The following is a 21,272-nucleotide window of genomic DNA, read 5'->3' as shown; positions in this document are numbered from 1 at the left end:
GTAGCTAAATGATAAAGTATCTTTCTTCTATGTAACCGCAGCGCATTACACTTTTCTACATTGAGATTCAACTGTCATTCCCTGCACAATGCATCAATTCATTGCAGATCCTCCTGCATTTCAGTACATTTTTCCATTGTTACAACCTCTCGATATACTATAGCATCATCCGTAAAAAGCCTCAGTGAACTTCCAATGTTGTATCAGTGTGAGTGCGCACACTCATGCAACCGCATGTGCTCATACCTGTGCGCACGCCTCATGTAGTTTCTTGACAGCACAAACAAACTGCTATTAGCTGACACTGTGCACGTAGACAATAATAATGACTAACACTAACATTGGATCACTAATACTACATGCACTGAAGAGCCACAGAAACTGGGACACCTGCCTTATATCATGCAGGGCTCCTGTGAGTATGCAGAAGTGCCACATGATCTAGCATGGACTCTACTAATGTCTGAAGTAGTGCTGGATGGAACTGACCCCATGAATCGTGCAAGGCTGTTCATAAATCCATAAGAGCATGAGGGAGTGCAGATCTCTTCTGAACAGCGCTTTGCAAGATATCCCAGATATGCTCAATAATTTTCATGTCTAAGGATTTTGGTGGAAAGCGGAAGTGTTCAAACTTAGAAATATGTTCCTGGAGCCACTCTGTCGCAATTCTGAAAGTGTGGGGTGTCACATTGTCCTGCTGGAATTTCCAAGTCCGGCGGAATGCACAATCAACATGAATGGATGCAAATCAAGGGTCCCATATCACTTCAACTGCACACACCCCACGACATTACAGAGCCTCCACTAGCTTGAACAGTTCCCTGCTGACCTGCAGGGTCCATGGATTCATGAGGTTGTCTCTATACCCGTACTCGTCCATCCACTCATGCCATGCAGTCATGCCATGCACTCATTAAGGCTACACGAGTGGGTCTTCAGCTCCAAAAGCCCATATCAATGATGTTTTGTTGAATGGTTTGCACGCTGATGCTTGTTGATGGCCCAGGATTGAAATCTGCAGTAATTTGTGGAAGGGTTGCATTTATGCCACATTGAATGATTGTCTTCAGTCATTGTTGATCCCATTCTTCCAGGATCTTTTTCCAGCCACAGCGATGTCAGAGATTTTATGTTTTACCAGATTCCTGATATTCAGTGCACACACGTAAAATGGCTGTATGGGAAAATCCCCACTTCATTGCTACTTCGGGAATTCTGTGTCCCATGGCCCGTGCACCGACTATAACACCATGTTCAAACTCACTTAAATCTTGGTAACCTACCATTGTAGCAGCAGTAACTGATCTAACAACTATGCCAGATTTTTGGTGTCTTATATAGGTGTTGCCCAATGCAGCACTGTATTCTGCCTGTTTACATGTATCTGTGTTTGAATACACATGCTTATACCAGTGTCTTTGGCACTTCAGTGTATAAGTAAGTGTACCAGTAGGCATAACAACATAATCAAAGATTTCTGGATGGAAAATATTCACACACAACAGACATAACTTTTACAAAATGAAGTCCACTTAGGCCGTATGAAATCAATGTGACATTGGCATCTCAGACTTACTATGCAGAGGTTCGGTAACACTTTTAGAATTGCTAACAGGCAAAGTACACATTTAGCAGTAATCTGTCATGGATGTGTGACTATTAGTATTCTGACGTGATAATATTTGGCAACAACAGTAGTGCTGACTCTACTTTCATCTCTGCCCCCCTGCCCCCCCCCCCCCCTACTTTTTGATAACCCTAACACTTGGTGTTAGATGTGTTCCAAACAGAACTTGATTGGTCCATTTACAGGATTATTCACTAGTGTAGATGATGAAATGATTGGTAGGGAAAAGCAGGATAGGGAAGGCGGAAACTAAAGGAAAAGATTGAAGCCTAGGTTTGAGTGCACGTCAAGCCAGTGCAGATGTAGTCAAATGGCAGTCACCAAACAGTTAACACACCATGGAAGAAAGGCTAACTTTGTGCATGAAAAATGATGGAAAAGCCTTGGAGGGGGCATGTTGTTGTATCAGGGGCACATGAAGCAGACATAATGGGATCCATAGAGCACAGAGATGTCTTAGTGGATTGAAGAGCTGAAATTTGCCGGCTGCTGTGGCCGAGCGGTTCTAGGCACTTCAGCCCAGAACCGCGCTGCTGCTGCTGTCACAGGTTCGAATCCTGCCTTGGGCATGGATGTGTGTGATGTCCTTAGGTTAGCTAGGTTTACGTAGTACTAATTCTAGGGGACTGTTGACCTCAGATGTTGAATTCCATAGTGCTTAGAGCCATTTGAACCATTTCGAGCTGAAATCTGGCTCCAAAAGGCCATGTGTGTGTGCCATGAACAGAGTCTGTTTGGGCTATGTAACTGAAAAATTCAACTCTGTGTCTCATTTTACTGCTGTCTGGTGGAGTAACGTTTCTTTTCGTAAAAACCTGGATCAGGATTTGGTTCTAAATTGTTTATTATTCACTAAGCATGAGCAATTTTACAGCAAGTTTACACAAATTCCACAATTATAATTAATTTTTTGCAATTTTACTATTCTTGAGTCGAAAAGATAATTTCTGTTTCTAACAGAATCAATAAAAATATTTTTTCAGGTGACACTCAATACAACTTCGGAAAGGTATGAGACAGTGTTGTATGGTAAATTTGTATTTATTCAGGAGAGTTTCAGTCCTTGACCATCATCCAGAAAGAAAGAAAAACAATGAAGCCTTCACATGCCATACGTCATGCAACATCAAAATAACATCCCTATTACAGTCACAATTACTGTGCACAACAGAATAACAAAGCTTCACAACAAGATGATGTGGCCCATTCAGGGGAAAAGCCATGCTGCATGATGTGTGATGTACAACATTTGAAGCCTTTGTTGCTTTTCTTTCCTTCTGTATGATGATCAAGGGCTGAAACTGGTCACAATAAATTTAGAGTTACTATACAGTGCTGTGTCCTGCATTTACTAAAAAAGAATCCAGAAACTTGAAGTAATTTTACATACTGTATTTTATTATGTGTTACGCATACGACTTTATGTGCTATTTCTATGTGCTTTTTACCAGCATTGTTATTGTGATATTAATAATCACATTTGGAGCAAAGTTACAAATTGTACCACTAAAATAATAATGAGTTGCAGTAGTATGTGTTATAATGAAGACATGGTTTCATTATTATTCAAAAATGCTTATTGGCATTTTCAACTATGAAATGAAAATATAGATTGCTACTAACCGTAGAGATGACATCATGTGTTGCAGGCAGACACAACAAAACAACACTTACACATTAGCTTTTGGCCAAAGCCTTCTTGAGGAAAAAAAAATACCCATGTATTCATTCACGTACACAAGCACAACTCGCACACACAACTACCATCTGTGGCAGCTTGGACCAGAATGACAAGTTTTATTGGAGTTTTCTCATTCTTGTTCTTTACAGACTGTCCCCATTTATTGTCAATTGAAAAAAGATTGTTGAAATCATACTGACATATTGATTTTTTTTTAGGAATCACATGTTAATTCAAATGCATGATCACCTAAGACTGTCAACCATTAGAATTAGCGCAATTTATGCAGGTCTGCTGTATTACCAGAATTAACCACTCAATGCTCACGCTCTTCTGTATTTATAAGAATAATAAACATTACATTTTTTTAAATGGCAATAAACGGAATGATGATGTATTTTTTTATTTCAATCTCTACTGAATGAAGTTTGACAACTTATGCAAAATCTAGGAATTACTTTCATAGTAACAGCAATTATTGCCATCTCAATGAAACTGGTAATTACAGTTTTAAGCAAACATAATACATTAGTATTACAATCATATCTTCATGATTGGATGTTTTAATGCAAATTTATAAATGCAAGAGCATTGTACTCCCATTAATTTTATTTTCTAATTGCAAAATTCAATTTTCTTCTTCTTCATTCTTGATCTATAATTAATTTATAATAATGTCACATAGAACAAGGTGTAATTAGATGGATGACAAACACTAGCTTCACTTAACGAAGGTTTATTCAGCACTTGCACGCACAACAGCACGGAGCGAACTGCCTCCGGCCAGAACACATAGTATATATACAGCTACAGAATGTTCCAGTACAATGATTCTTGACATTTGTCGATACGTCTAGAATGTACTCAAACCGCATATAGAAATTCAAATCGTACAGTCCAGGTGAGTTCTGAACTTCATGCAACAGTTTAGTATTATAACCATCTCACCATGGTGCTACTTGGCTTCTTCATCGACATTGCTCCCTCCTTAAGTGAACAGCATCTCTGTGTTACATCCTCCTAGTCCAGGAACGAGTCATCAGTCCTGCATACTCCGACTCCCAATGACAGATTCTCATTCTGGCGGTGATCTCAGAACTTATTTTGCCGTTACACTCTTCGTCACCTTTCCACTTGTTGCCTGTCATTGGAGCTTCAAATTTACCTCGGGTTGCAGGATCCTTTAAGGGCGTCATTCGAAGGACATGGACCATATCTCTGATCTTTCGTCATCTTGTGTCATGGTCAAAATCTTCAACTTCATGAGTAACATCAGACAACTGTCTTACAACCTTATATGGTCTAAAGGAGCACCTGAGGAGCTTCTCAGAGAGACCAACTTTCCAAACAGGAGTGAAGATCCAGACGAGGTCACCAGGCTGGTAGACAACAGGGTGGTAGCTCGCATCATACCTTCAGTGATAGTTTTCTTGAGCCTGGAGTGAGCAGAGTTGAGCTAACTGCCGAGCTTCCTCAGCTCTGGTTAACACCTGGCCGATGTAGTCATCGTCCACGTCATCAGGATATAATGGAAACAAAATGTCTATCATTGTAGTCGCCTCATGGCCTTGCACCAGGAAAAATGGTGTAAATCCTGTGGTGTCTTGGCGGTGTTGTAAGCAAACGTCATGAAAGGTAGCACCCCATCCCAGTTGCTCTGTTCAACATTGATGAACATTGGTAGCATGTCGGCCAAGGTCTCATTAAGGCATTCAGTAAGCCCGTTACTTTGTGGACGGCAGGCAGTCATGTGATGAGCAATGTTGCACCGACGGTTTAACCCAGTCACAAGATTCGATTGAAAAACTTTCCCTCAATCCCTAATTAACGACCTTGGGGCACCGTGTTTGAATACAATGTCGTCCACGATGAATCTGGCTACCTCAGATGTCTCAGCTGTTTTCACAGATTTTGTAATGACACAGCGTGTCAGATAATCAGTGCAAACAATAATCCATCTATTGCCACCAGCAGACGTTGGAAATCATCTGAGATCAATCCCAACACGCTGGGAAGGCGTTTCGGCTGGTGGAATTGGTATCAGTCGTCCAGGTGGTTTCTGCGGAACTGCCTTTCTCCTCTGGCACTCTCAACAGTGCGACACATAGTGATGGACACACTTAAATAAACCTGGCCAGAAAAATCTCTTGTGGATTCTATCGTATGTCTTAGTAAATCCTGTCTGGCCTCAGGTGTGTGATGGAATTTCTGTAGAACATTTAAGGGCATGTGTTTAGGAATCACTGATAGCCACCTCTTTCCAAACGGATCAAAGTTTTTCTTGCAAAGTAATCCATTAACTAATCCTTTCGCATCCTCTGACTGATTTAAGGCAAGCATAATTTGAGATATCTTGGCATCATCCTTCTGCTCGGCAGAGAGATCCTGGAGTGCAGCAAGACAGTCACTATCTTCATCAGAGTCTTTATGGTCTTTCACAGGGTTTCCCCGAGAGACAAGTCAGCATCTTTGTGTTTTCTTGTACTTTTGTACACTATGGTAATGTCATACTTTTGAAGATGTAGTGCCCACCAGGCGAGTCGTCTTGTTGGATCCTTAAGACCTGTCAACCAACAAAGTGAATGATGATGGTCTGTAACAACTGTGAATGGCCTTCCACAGAGATACTGTCTAAACTTGCACATGGGGCCCAGATCACAACAAGAAATTCTCTTTCTGTAGTCTAGTAGTTTCCCTCAGCTATTGTAAGTGTCCTAGAAGCATAGGCTACAACCTTCTCTTTTCCATCCAAAATTTGCACCAAAACAGCAACGATCCTAGAACCGCTGGCATCTGTACGTAGTTCTGTAGGTGCTCTCTCATCATACTGACTAAGTACAGGATCAGTCCGAGTTTTTCGCAGCACATCAAAAGAATCTTGTTGAGCACCACTCTACATAAATTTAGCATCAGCTTTTAACAACTCTTGGAGTGGCCCGGCTTTGATATAAATGTCTTTGATAAAACGACGGTAATAAAACATAATCCGAGGAAGCTTCTCACATCGCTAATACTTTTAGGAATAGGAAATTCCTTTATAGATCTCATCTTTTCTGGGTCTGGCTGCACACCTTCGTTTTACACAAATTATCATAGTATTTTATTTTGATTTCTTTTGCTCCAAAGAGACGCTTTCTTGGATTAAGTTTCATTCCACCTTGTTGGAGACACTGAAGAACCACCCTGAGTCTTCTTATATGTTCATCAAAAGTCTCTGAGAACACTATAATGTCATCTAAATAACAAAGACACAGGTGACGTAGAAGATTAACCATCAACCATTCAAAAGTAGTTGGTGCATTACACAAACCAAACGGCATTACCTTACACTCATACAGGCCATCAGGGGTGATGAATGCAGTTTTCTCATGATCAGCCTTATCTACTTCGATTTGCTAGTATCCCGAGTACATGTCCATGGTTGAGAAAAACTTAGCCCCCTTCAGACAATCTAGTGTATCGTCAATTTGTGGAAGAGGGTAACGTCCTTCTTAGTTATCTTATTAGGCTTCCTGTGATCAACACAAAAGCGCCAACCGCCAACCTTCTTCCTGACAAGGACCACTGGTGATGAACATGGGCTCTGCGAAGGCTGAATGATGTCATTGTTCATCATTTTCTCCACCTCGTCGCAAATTATTTGACGTTCCATTGTTGACACAAGGTATGCTCTCTGGCTTATGGGTTGATGGTCTCCAGTGCTAATCTGGTGCTTCACCGTTGATTTGTCTAATTTGCTCTTCACCTGTGGATTGAAGCAATCAGAGAACTCTTGAAGAATGGCAAGTAGCTTCTTGTGTTGTTCCTTAGAGAGCTGGTGATAGTCAAGCTAGAAGTTCTTGTCACGTAGAGGTAGTGCTAATTTCGCCCACAGACTTGGCATTGGAGGTTTCTATGATGCTCAGCTGTTCTTCAATTAATGGCTCAGCATTTGCTACACACATGCATCTTGGAAGGATCTGCAGTTCTAGGTGACAGTTAACTATCCACAATTCACTGAATCCATTCTTAAATGAGACGACAAAGGCTGGGATGACCAATTTATTCTTTATTGATATGCGTCTCTTACATTCCACTACAAGATCAATGGGTTGATGCACGGCATGACACGTGACGGTTACCTTTCCAGCACTGACTGCAGGAATAATCACTTCATCCAGTACACATAGTTTCCACACACTCAGATGCGCATCTTCCTGTCTACAGTATCTGATCTCATCTAGCATAATCTTCGAGCAATCATGATCTATAATTGGCTGAGAAGCTTTCAAAAAGTCCCATCTGAGAATGACATCATGACTACACTCTTAAGACGATGAATTCTAAGGGATGTGTATGGCCACTTATACCCACACGAATGACCCATCTTCCTGTAGGGTTTACATATTTCCCATTAGCCACCTTCAGTAGAGATGTTTTGTTGTCAACAAATATGGTTTTCTGCAACTGGTGACGGTACTTCTCTGAAATGACTGAATATGATGCTCCAAAGTTTACAAGAGCTTGGGCTGGTTAGCCATCCATGAGGATATCGACATAGTTTCCTATCATTTTTGTAGTGATTGACGGTGGAGGATTTTTCTCTTCAGCGGCCTTACCTCCAAGGAAGGTCACACCCTCTAGTTTTCTAGGTTTCGGTGACCAGGTGATCAGCTGGAGCTCCTAAATGGTGATGGAGACCTTGATAGGCATGTTGGGGAGCGTCCTCTCCAGCGGCTAGCTTCCGGCGATTGTGACCTACATCGTTCTGCACCCACATCTTGTTCATCTTCGTTGTTCCGGAGTTGGCATCGTCTAAGAACAGTCTGCTGTCTTCTGGCACAGGTGTTATCAAATATCTGCCGCCTTTCTCAACAATAGTGCACCACATGTCCTGGTCGCCCAAAGTGGAAACATACTGGTTGGTTATCCTCAGTCCTCCAGATGTCAGTCTTCCTTGGTACCCAAACAGGTTCCTCATGTGACATTGTAGGAATGTAACTCCACCTGGGTCTCTACAATTTCACCGTTTAAAAGGGAATTGGAGGACGAGAGATTGGGTTCAATGTCTCTTCCACTCCCTCCCTTATGACCTCTTGAAGCGTCTCTGTTTTTTTGCTTGCCGTGCAATCTAAGTGACTTCTGAACTTCCTCTCTCACTATCTGATGAACAATCATGAAATCAGTTGCTTCCTCCATAACAGACATCAATATGAAGTTTGGCAGCCACTCAAACTTCTTGCATGTAATTCTTTTTTTATACATTGTCTCAATATACTGCCAACATTTTATGAAGTCGTCTGCTGTTGAAACCTCCTTCAGGAGTAGGGCTTGATACATGTCCTCAGCAACACCCTTCATGAGATGTACAACCTTGTCTTCCTCGGTCATTCTAGGAACCTTTATTTTACACAGCTCCAAGACGTCTTGAATGTAGGATGGACACTGTGCCCTGCACTTTATCTTCAGCCTTGCAATTCTGTCATTTTGTGTCGCCAAAATCCTTGCATAGTTCCAGCTGGAATACTTCCCAGCTTGTGAACTTCTCCTCGTTGTTCTCATACCGTTGCTTGCAGTGTCCTCCAAGTAGAACAATACGTTAGCCAAACACACGGTGTCATCCCATTTTTTAAATTTGGCTATATGCTCATATACCTTCAGCCACTTGTTTGGATCTTGGCCATCGTCACCAGAGAACCCGGAAGGATGTCTCATGTGGTGGCACACAGTTGCTTATAAAAGATTACATTTTATCAGCTTACTCATGCAGAAATATTACAGGAAAAGGATGAGTTGTAACACATATTAAGACTGAACACAAGTTCGAAGAAATTTTGAGATGTATATGAGGAATCTAGATCCCTTACTATGCTATCTTTCAGAGAGCAGCAAGCAATTGATAGTCTGTGGTGACTTCTGTGTACATTTTCTTAAGGATTCTGAAAGGAAAAATTATCTGAAAACCTCATTTGGATGATACAACTTGATCTCAGTATTTAACAATGTAACATGTGTGGATAAAGACAGTAGGGCCTAACTGATAATGTTTTCTTTAGTGAAGCTAAAAGCAAGAAAATAACTGTTTACCTAGTAACAAATGCTCTCTCTGCTCATGATGCACAGTTAGTTAGGATAAATAACATAGTGCCTTACAGTACAGATACTCTTCAGTGGAAATCAATTAGAATAAGTAATGACACCCACCCTTTAGAGATACCAAAAGTGTTGTAACAAGATCAACTAATATCAATGCCTTAAAGCATCCATATAAAATTATGCTGACTGTTTATCTAGTTGGCTGGAAAGTTATTTACTGTGCTGCGAGAAGTTGGAGGAGGTCTGGCGCCTATGATTCTTCCTCATAAGTGTGACATTGCAAGGACAGTATAATCAAGCAAGAGTGGACAAATGAGCATAAGAGAACTTCAAATATGGTATGAGCACTGCTTTTGGCCAATAACTGGTCAAAACAACATGTTTTTGCTTCATTCCTGGTCTGTGAATAAAAATCACATCCTTTAGAGCAAACTATCCTGGCTGAAAAGTGTGTGGCACTGCAATTCATACCACCTGCAATGACAAATTCAGCTTTTGGAAGCTTGTTTCTTCTGTGCCCATAGAACACGTTATCGTGCTGTCTGCAGCTATGCCTTAAAGGATAGCCACTTTCACGGTAAGTTCCACTACAGACTGCTTCGCATGCGACTGTATGCCATCACATTCCATCAATTCTCACCACCCCGTAGGACCAATATGATTCTACATGCATTCTTAAACAGTGGATACCTAGCTGAATGTCCTGCATGGTCTGTAACTCCCAAGGAGTTTGCCTTCAATCTTGATAAAGCAAACCTTTGTGATCACTGTGGCACACCATTTTTCATTCTGTGTTCGTGGTGCAAGTTAATGGTTTGTTTTGAACATTTCTTGTACTTTGACAGTGTCCATTTTGTGAAGTGTAATACATGCATCCCTTATTTTCTATTGCCCTCCTGATGAACGTGGTGAGTCATTAGTAGCTAATATTTTCCCTGTCAAAATTGGTAACACAACACTTTTAAATGAGATTGAACTTGCGACCTCACTCTCGAGGGGGGGGGGGGGGGGGTCCCCTTGTCAGCAGTTCAGCAGTTTACAAAGTTGGAGTAGTCACCAGCCACCCAACAAAGGTCCTGCAATTTTAAATCAAAGTGTTACACACTGAAGCGAGAAAGAAACTGGTATAGGCATGCATATTCAAGTACAGAGAGATGTAAAAAGGCATAATACAGCACTGCAATCGGCAACACCTACATAAGACAACAAGTGTCTGGTGCAGTTGTTAGCTCAGTTACTGCTGCTACAATTGCAGGTTGTCAAGATTTAAGTGAGTCTGAACATGGTGTTATAGCTGACACACAAGTAATGGGGCACACCATCTCCAAGGCAGTGATATAGTGGGTATTTTTCAATATGACCACTTCATGAGCATACTGTGAATATCAGGAATCGGTAAAACATCAAATCTCCAACATCGCTGCAGCCGGAAAAAGAGCCTGCAAGACTGGAACTAATGACGAATGAAGAGAATCATTCAACATAACACACGTGCAACCCCTCCACAAATTGCCGGAGATTTCAATCCTGGGCCATCAACAAGTGCCAGCATGCGAACCATTCAACAAAACATCATCAGTATGGGTTTTCGGAGCCAAAGCCAAATCTTGTACCCTTGACGACAGCACGACACAAAGCTTCACGCCTTGACTGGGGCAGTCAACACTGGCATTGGACTGTAGATGACTGGAAATATATTGTTTGGTCAGACAAGCCTCGTTTCAAATTGTATCCAGCAGACAGACGTGTATAGGGTATGGAGACAATCTCATGAATCCATGGACCCTGCATGTCAGCAAAGGACTGTTCAAGCTGGCGGAGGCTCTGTAATGGTGTGGGACATGTGCAGTTGGATTGATATAGGACCCCTGATTCATCTAGATACAACTCTGACAGGTGATACATATGTAAGCATTCTTCCTGATCACCTCCATCCATTCATGTCCATTGTGCATTCCGACGGACTTGGGCAATTCCAGCAGGACAATGCGACACCCCACACTTTCAGAATTGCAACAGAGTGGCACTCACTCATGCTCTTATGGATTTATGAACAGCCTTGTGTGATTCATGGGGTTAGTTCCGTCCAGCACTACTTCAGATATTAGTCGAGTGCATGCCAGGTCATGTTGTAGCACTTCTGCATACTCACAGGGGCCCTACATGATATGAGTGAGGCAGGTGTACCAGTTTCTTTGGCTCTTGAGTGTGTATTGCGATTTTATTTATAACTTTATAGCCTCTACCACATGACGTTGGTGAATGTTTTTATTCCCTTGGTTTTGTTATAAAATATCTTGCAGAACACCTACGTTAGTGTTAATGCATTGTGAATTGTGGTTTATTTGTCTCATAAAGTACATAATCTAAATCATTTAATTCAGATATAGGAGACACGTTAAATTGTGGTAAAGTTTCACCATGAACAAAGAACAACCTATGTTAACAAACAGCATAATAATAATAATAATAATAATAATAATAATAATAATAATAATAATTTGTAATACATACATCCAGTAACATCTAACACATAATTAGCCTTTGCTCAAATTATCATTTCATCCTCTATGAATTCTTCTACTGAATACTAGCATTTCTCCCACAGAATCTGCTATAGCCTCATTTTTAAAATTTCTGTCTTCATATTAAATATGTTTTTGTCCATTAACTTGTTGTATATTGTCATCCCCATACACTGTGGAGACAATTCATATAATTTCAACTGCTGTGTGAGTAGCATAAAATTATTTTTAGTTCTTGTGTTATATGTATGGTTAAAATGATTCTCCTCAAATAAGTTTTGTCAGCTGTGCAGGAAGATTATAATTTCATAAATGTATATGGAGACATGGAGGGAACAGTTAGGATTTGTAGTTTTTGAAATAATGAGTGACAAGAGTGTTTGGTGTGCAGTACATATGCATCGGACAGTTTTCTTTTGCAGTTTGAGTATTCAAGATACACTACTTGAACTTCAACAGAAAATTATCCCTTATCTAATGACAGATTAAAAATTAACTATGGTAAGCAATTTTTCATGTACTTAAGTCAGTGGAATTTGCTCGTATTTGCATTGCAAATGCAAAACTGATTAGTTTATTTGATAGGAAGTCAGAATGTGTATTCCAGTTTAAGTAATTGTCCACATTTAGCCCCACGAATGTGTCCACGTCACCTTCCTTTATAGGTTCATTGTTATATTGTATTTTAAGTTCGGCACATTTTCAGTGTTTGGTTTAGAAATGTACCATATGGGTTCTTGCAGTGTTCAGTTTCAGCCAACTTAACTGGAACCTGTTTTCTAAGGTATGCAGTGCGCTTACAATGGAGCTCTGAATTTTTCTGCATCATCATCTTCAATTAAAACAGGAGCATTGTCTGCAAACAGAACTGATGGGAATTTATATTTGTGGATAAGTCATTTATGTAGGATAGGAACAAGATTGACCTCAAAATGGAGCCTTAAGGCACACCTTGTGATACTGTACTCCATTTAGAATAATAATTCACTGCATATGAGGTGATAGTTACCCTTTGTTTTCTGTTGTGTATGCATGAAGGTAGCTAATTTAGAACACTGTCCTTAATATGTAGTTGTCTAATTTGTAGATAAGCAAGTCATGGTTCATGGAGTTAAAATCTTTCGTGAGATCAGAGAAGATACCTGCAACTTTACTCCTCTGATCCAATGATTTGTCTATCTTTTCAATAAAGTTATTCACTGCATCCAGAATGTTTTTTTCGTGGTTGAAATCCAAATTGGTTACTTATAATATCATTTTTTTTCCAAAAAAATGTTCAATCTGGTTTGGAGCTACTTTCTCTAACACATGATCCTCAATGGGACAATGTTCACAGTGCTGCATTTTAGGTTTTTTTCCAAAATGGTGAGTTTTTAGAAAGGTATTAACTTCCAAAACCCACTTACACATTTGAGACCCAGTTCAATACCCTACTAGAATCCCACCAGTTGTTTTCATGTCACATTATCCCAGTTGTAGACACTAAGCATATATTTGTGTATTCCTGTGTATTTTAGGGATGGAGTGAAAATGCTTGTTACCAAATTAACAATTTCTTCTAACAGTATCTAAAACTTAAACCTATTCTCCATAACAACTGATTCTGAAATACGTTTCTTGTATTCTGTTATTCAAAATTGACCAACTCCCAACCCAACACCCCAACTACAATCCAAAGGAAAGAAAGAAAATGCTACTACCAGATTTCTTTACAAACACTAGAAACTACAACAGTCACCCTGATTTCTGCTTATAACATGCTAACAATAAGAAAAGGAATACATCGACATAATAAAACAATGCAGAGGCGTAACAATTACCTGAGAGATCATGTCTTTCAGAACTCTGAAAAGCCCTGAGTACTTCTCTGCCCTACTAACCACAAATGTTAAAGGCAAGTAAGGATCTTTGAGAGCTGATATTTCAAGTTCACTTAACTCCTTCTCATACGGTTCCAGCACTTCATCCAAAGCATTGCAAAAGGCACGAAGATACATTCCACCAGATGAAGATTCCTTCTTCACTGAAAAAGAAGAACTCTGATGTTAAAACGGAATATAATTCCTTAACAAAAGGGATATAACAGTCATTGTGTAATGCCAGACTTCAAACTTACAGTTGTAAGAAGTAACAGAAGTATCAAAATCATCATCTTCATAGATGATACCTGTAGCAATAAATTTACAGGTATCACCTCTATCAAACCATCAAGAGCAGTACAATTTGTAAACCAATACAAATGGTTGTACATCATGTGAATATGCTGCCACTTCCGTGCATATGGCACCTTATTCTAGGTGCTACTGTGTATTTATCTGCTAGAATACTAATAATAGCTAAGAGGCAACAAAAAGGGTAAAATATGTAATCTATTATACAAAAATTAATCACTCTGAGTAGACTGAAACAAAACATAATTTGTTTAAGTGTCAGATGCAAACACAGTGCTAAGTAAATAAATTTATCAACAGATTTAAACGTAGCAAGGTGGAATATATCAACTTCCCCTAATCCCTCTCCAAACAAAAATACAAATTTTTCTTCTTTTATCATCTAATCTACATACAACAGATAGCTGAAAATTCAAAATTCTTTTAAGAGTTAAGTTTTCCTGATTCTTTAAACAACTTACATTCGATTGATTACAACAATGTATTTTTTTATGGAAATATTTTATTTGGAGAAGTATTCAGTACTCAGGACACAGTAAGATCTTGTGCGTTGAAATTCTGAGTGCGTTACAGGAACGATATGCCTTATTATAGAACCTTAGTTGTTCTCATAAAAAGAGCACTTTGTCTTCTTTCAGATTTATATAGTGCAAGAAATATTACTATTCAAAACTGATGTTTTGTAAGCACCACAAAAATCAGGTATTACCAAACAATAGTGTGTTTTTGTATCAAGAAATTTAAATGATTCCTAAAAACTATTACTGTTAATGAAGTATTACAGACATACAATTTTGTTCCTGAATTACCTTGCTGGCATTACTAGAAAACACACAACATTTTTCTTGTCTAAATCTTTGCACACTACTGCACAACCAACCATAAAAGTTATTTAAGGAAATACTATCCAGTAGTGAAACAAAACAACTTAAGTTTTGAATGTATATAAATATGGCTGTAATTCCTTGTTTTCCATTTTATTATTGAAAACATAGTTGAGCTGAACTTCAAATTTTGGAAATAATTTTTGAATAATTTCCTCTATGCATATAGCACAAAATCGCTACATGGGCATAATTGACAATGTCGTAGTCAGCATCTTCCGGTAAGTTAGTCACAGGTGGCCAGCCAGTCAGTCAGTCAGTCAGTCAGTCAGCTGCAGTTAGCTAGTGTGAATGTGGAAAATCTGTGAAAGCTGAACACTTGTAAAACACTGTTCGAGTTGGAGATGACAGCAATATACTCAAATTACTGATTATTTATACATACTTATATACTGACATAATACTGTTAATATAGACTGACAATGTCAGTGCAGTTCCTAATACAGCAGGTTTCCATATTTTCAACAGGCTTTTACTGGGTACTGAAATCACCATTTTTTACACACTCTCTTTAATAAACTTAACAAAACAAAAATTTATTATTTTGGTACAATGGGGCTGTGGTTTTACGTGGCTCTTTACAAAGTAATTGCACTTTGTATGATTACTTACTCCCAATTATTTTTGAATATGTATTTCATTGAGAACATCTCTGTGACATTACGGATGTCGACAGTATGCTTTGTGTATTGTCTTTGGAAACTAACTTGTTCCACTGACACACACAGTACGTGCTGTTGACAAAAGTAGTGCCTACTTTATTCTTCACACTCAAGATTGCATTCAGAAGTGGTCTGTTCTGTATCAGGTTTGTTTTTGCGGCAGTGTTAGTTCTATGTCAACAGTGATTCACAGCAGTACAGATAGAGTTAATGATGAAGAGCACAATGTTCTTCTGCCTCTTTATTATGATAGAGAGAGATGAGAAATTTTGCTCAGGATCTACAATTTACCATTATTCAATCTTGCTCACCTTATTATTTCAGCAATCTCACCAATATCTTCTGACTGCACTGCATTTCTCAGAGTGCTGCAGTTACTGCTGGAAGTTCATAGTACAATCCAATAACCAGTTTTTGAAATAATAAATACAACTTGTCTCATAAACACCATGCTTATTGTGCTCTCATTTATAATTACCATACATAACACAGTTGGTTCAGTGTTAGAACATCACAAATACACTGACACAGACTAAGTCCAAAAATGATCTCTTGGTTATCAGATTCCAATTGAATATCTAGATAATAAGATCTGCCTTGTTCCTGTGACACCATAGGCATTGTCATGGCTGCTCTTCCTCCTTGTCACATCCTACCTCCATGGTAGGAACCAATAACACAGAATAAACTGCCTAACTGGCACGTACCACGAACATGTTGAGATGTCAACATCAACCTGGTTTGGAGGTACATTGCATCCATTCATTACATAATGCCTGTGCATAAATTTAACACAGATCCAAACAACAGGTTACACTAATTCATTACCTAAATAAACTTTTTACAGTGGTGATCATTATTTGTCCATACGGTACATGCTTGTGCAACACATCACTCCACCAAAGTGACTTCTTACACTACAAGAATTGTACTCTCACATAGTTCACTGACTGCAGTGGGAGAGCAACATGACAAGACTATTCAAGTTGCTTCTGCAGCAATGGCAATCACATCACAGTACTGTTGCATCTGTCTGAGGTTGTTGCATTACGCCATGTTTCATGTCGGCAGTGAGCCACCACAGATAAATGAAAGAGGACATAGAGGCAAGTGGGATTGTGGAGGGGGAGGGGGGAGAAACAAAATCAGAGTGGGTCTCCGCACTGATAAATTTAGGTAAAGAAACTACAGCAAATGAAGTCAAGGTGGTTGGAAATTCCACCACAAAAATCAAGATCATTAACATTAAACTTAAATCGTGTCCACAGCCACATCTACACCTTTATATACATCTACACGATTACTATGGAATTCACATTTAAGGCCTTGGCTTGAGGATTCATAGACCCACTTTGAGACTATATCTCCATTATTTCAGTCAGGAAAAACAACCAAAATATGGTCCACAAAATATTTTCACATTTGGAAGTGAAAATAGGTGACTGGAATTTTGTGGAAAGATCTTGCCACAAAGAAGCCTTTATTTTAATGATTGCCACCCCCAACTCATGTACCAGATCTGTGACACTCTCCCCTATTTAGGGATGATACAATATCCTTCTTTGAATTTTTCCAATGTCCTCTTTCAATCCCATCTGGTTAGGATCCTATATCATACAGCAATACACCAAAAAAGGATAGACAAGCATAGTATATGCAGTCTCTTTAGCACAACTGAATGATCTCCAAAGAGAGTGGGGTAGACCATTTCCATTGCAGGGATATCCGGTGGCAGCTTGCTCTGCCATCTGATGATGGAGGTAGACCTTAATGTTCTCTACAGTGGTCGAGTTCTAATGATGAAACTCTTTCTACATTTCAAAATGGTTCAAATGGCTCTGAGCACTATGGGACTTAACATCTGTGGTCATCAGTCCCCTAGAACTTAGAACTACTTAAACCTAACTAACCTAAGGACATCACACACATCCACACCCGAGGCAGGATTCGAACCTGCGACCGTAGCGGTCACGTGGTTCCAGACTGAAGGGCCTAGAACCGCACGGCCACACTGGCCAGCTTTCTACATTTCAACTGACAGATTACAGCTTGATGATGATGCAGTAGATGATGGGGATCATCGATCTACTTTGCCCTCTCCACATCAGCAGCAACGGCCTACTTGCTGTGGGGGGAGCCATTACAACAATCTAGTAGAGTCTGTCAACTGGAATTGGCTTCATACATCCTGACGGCATTCAGACAGTCTCACTGACTGCAGTGACAGCTTGCTTGGTGTGAGCAGATCCTCACAGGTGGCATGTATTATCAGCTGGCATACACAATGCAAAAGCAGACTTTTCAGGGCGTGAGGCCTAACTTCCCAGTTGATAACCATGAACTTCCTCAAAATATTGTTCCTTGCACTGCTCTTCAGCCTGGTGCTATGGCAGTGTTTCCTGAAGGACGGTGTATGATGAAGATTAACACCAAGATACACAGGTGTTAGGTAATGTTAAAATCGGGCACTGTACACCATTTGTATGATGGTATGACATCCATTCTGTCATTTGAGAAGCCAGGACATGATTGAAAAGTATGGCTATCGAGAAGAGAGAGCATGTGCTATTAGTGAAACAGTTTTATATGAACAGCAGCAAATAAAGTGCTGCATTGAGAAAGTATTGTCAACTGAAAGGTCTGAGGAGAGGCCTGACATCATTAAATGGTTTAAAGATCACAATAATGACATGAGAAAGCACAGGGGATCTTGATGTGGCACATGGAAGAGAAAGGTGTCCTATCCCAATGGAAGTTATTGCTGTTGCTCTAACTGAGCATGCATCATGTGCTCTGGGTAATGCTAGTACTCATATGGTATCATGAGAATTGGCCATTCCATGGTCGACAGTGCAGACAGTTTTGCAGTCTATTTTACACTGGTACCTATATGTGATCCAGACAGTGCAGAAACTGAAATCTAACTATGTGCAGCAAAGTTCTGAATCTGCTCTTTGATTCCTGGCACAGATCAAAACTGATGACATGTGGCCAGACAATATTCTATGGATGACTAGGCACAATTCACACTACAGGGTGCAGTGACCACATACAACTGCTGAATTCGGGGTAGGGTGAAGTGGGGTAAGTGTAACCATGGGGTTAGTGTAACCACGGCTTATGGTGCCTTAAAGAAGCTGTATTTTTTACCTCTGACCTATCACACATATTAAGTTACTCCTTTCTTTGTTATATTTCACCATAAGTTGTCAAATCAGACATAAATTGGTAATTAAATTTTGGACTTGAATTGATGTCTACATTTTCACTCTGCAAGTGAGTGACATGCTCAGAATTTGGTGGTCTGTCATTTTTGCAGTTTTAAAGATAATTGCACATTTTTTTGGTTACAAACTAACTTTTGCATGACAATTTCAAATATGAGATTCACTTTATTCTACTGATAAAGCTCTTGATATGCCAGGCATGGTTACACTTACCCCAACTTGTCCCCATGTGGGGCAAGTGTAACCAACAGGCTGGAGCAAGTGTAACCAGGGGAGGTTACACTTGCCCCAAACAAACTTACCAGGACACATTTTTTTATTTAAGCCGTAACCACGTTTTTGATATCACACTAGATCAACTAAACTGGCCTTCCTGTACATATGGGTACCAGAATACTTGATGTGCTGGATTTGTAGGCCTACTGAGTGTGTGTGAGATGTATTTTATTTTTTATTTAAGTCTACTATATTTTTAAACCACGTTTCCTTTTATAAAATATGACAGTACGGCAGTGTAGTCCCACTGGTAAAACAAAGAAGAAGAGGATTGCACCAGGAGCTGAAGTTATCACTTTTCAAGATGCCATCTATAAAGAAAAAGATTTTAAAGGAAACAAGAATAATAAGGAGAAAGGAGAAAGGAAAATGTAAAGCATTATCAACATAAAAAGGGCTTGGTAATGAAAAGTAAATCTTCCAAACAAAGTGCTGTTGCTTTATTAGAAATGGCATCTCGAAATGTTGTGGGAAAAAAATCCCTCATTGCTCATGTGGGTAACAAGAAAAAAAGACTGGAAGTTGAATCAACAAGTGAAGAAAGTGAAGCTGAAGGAGGCCTATCTTTAATAAGCAGTGATGAAGAAAATGGGACCATAATAACACTGGACAATAGCAGGAAAGAAATGATAAAATGTGAAGAAGAAAAAGAGGCAAACTTTTTTGAAGCCAAAGATAAAATTACATTTGGAAACTATGTTCTGGTAGCTTTTGCAACAAAATGTAAGAAAGTTCATTTTATTGGCCAGGTTACCAAAACTAGTGATTTAGGAGATCCAGAAGTGATTTTCCACAGATGCAAAAATAAGACAAAGCATGGCACCACATTCTACTGGGCTGATAGAAGAGATGAGACGGAAGTTCCATCCTCTGATGTCATTTCATTGCTGCCTGAGCCTACTTTGAGTCGCAGGGGAGACCTGACATTTGGTGTTACATTTGATTCATACAACATTCAGTGACTAAATAATAGTTAGGGCCTAAGTGTGAATATAATAAGTTGAATGAGGGCAGATTGCGTTAAACACAAATTGCCAACAACTTTAGTTCAATTACCATGAAAAATAATAGAAAGTGAACTTATAAAGTGAATTTTTCTTTTCTCTTGATACTAGATATTTTATTATTTTTGTTAAATTGCCTACTACGGAAAAAATATTACTTTTGTAGAATTTAAACTAATCAATTACTGGCATAAAACAAAAATAAATCATCTATGAAGCATTCCATTTCAGTGTTTTATGGTTTAGGCTAACACTTATTTTTTAGTTTAGCTAACATTTTCTGTGTATTTAATAATATACAAAGAGCCGCGTTCAAAAAAGTTCATATCGTGAGTAAAATTTAAGATATTTTAATAATTTAAAAATCCTCAAATCCAGTAAAAATTGGGTAATCAGGTCACTTACCCCAAGTCTCTTTTACAATGCTCTGTATGGGTACAACGATGTGGGGTTAAACTTTCCCCGAACCATGGGGTAAGTGTAACCTCAACACAAAATTTTGAAAACAATTAATTGACCATATAATTTCTTTTTTCAAAAACAAAATGTAGATTGTTTAAAAGTCAATAAGTCAAACTTCAAGCAAGAGAGATTTCAAAATCATATCTTCAATAACAAGTTGGTAATTTGGTGTCAAAGTTGAACTATGCCAAAACGTGGTTACACTTACCCCTACTGTTAAACTGCATGTTGTGCACAAAGATCCATTGCAATCACCGTATATGACTGTGTGGTGTGGATTCACACACAATTTTTTTCTTGGTCCATTCTTCTTTGAACAGAATACACTCACAGGGCCTGTCAGATGTACAGTGACAACTGCACTTTATGAACATCTCCTTGTACATTATGCGATTCTTGGTCTGGAAGAGCACACCTGTGAGGAAATCACGGTTTCAATCCAAGATGCGGCAACACCTCATGTCACTTGCCCAGTGAAAGATCTGCTTAATGCAACCTTCCACGGATGTGTGGCCATCTCCTGAGGTTTTCCAGACTGTGGATATCTAAATAAACACATTTCCAGGAATATATTCAGTCTTTACCTGATCCACAGGCCAGTATACAAGAACACATTGTGCAGATTCCACCAGAACTGCTGCGAGAAACTGTTCATCACATTGTTTTATGGATGCA

The 21,272-nt window shown here is 39.2% G+C and overlaps 1 protein-coding gene across 2 annotated transcripts in view; it reads right to left on the bottom strand.

The window, feature by feature from the left end:
- The window catches only part of LOC126267157 (gamma-tubulin complex component 4), a 150,407-nt gene that overhangs the window by 111,855 nt on the left and 17,280 nt on the right, over positions 1-21,272 (bottom strand). For both annotated transcript variants that reach the window (XM_049972100.1, XM_049972103.1), the window contains exon 3: positions 13,732-13,934. In XM_049972100.1, the coding sequence (XP_049828057.1) occupies positions 13,732-13,934 (203 nt within the window). The remainder of the gene's footprint in view (positions 1-13,731; positions 13,935-21,272) is intronic.

Source organism: Schistocerca gregaria, chromosome 4, assembly GCF_023897955.1.
Source record: "Schistocerca gregaria isolate iqSchGreg1 chromosome 4, iqSchGreg1.2, whole genome shotgun sequence".
NCBI classification, from domain to species: domain Eukaryota; kingdom Metazoa; phylum Arthropoda; class Insecta; order Orthoptera; family Acrididae; genus Schistocerca; species Schistocerca gregaria.
The sequence above is the reverse complement of the archived record's forward strand: the minus strand, read 5'-3'. Positions and strand labels throughout refer to the sequence as shown.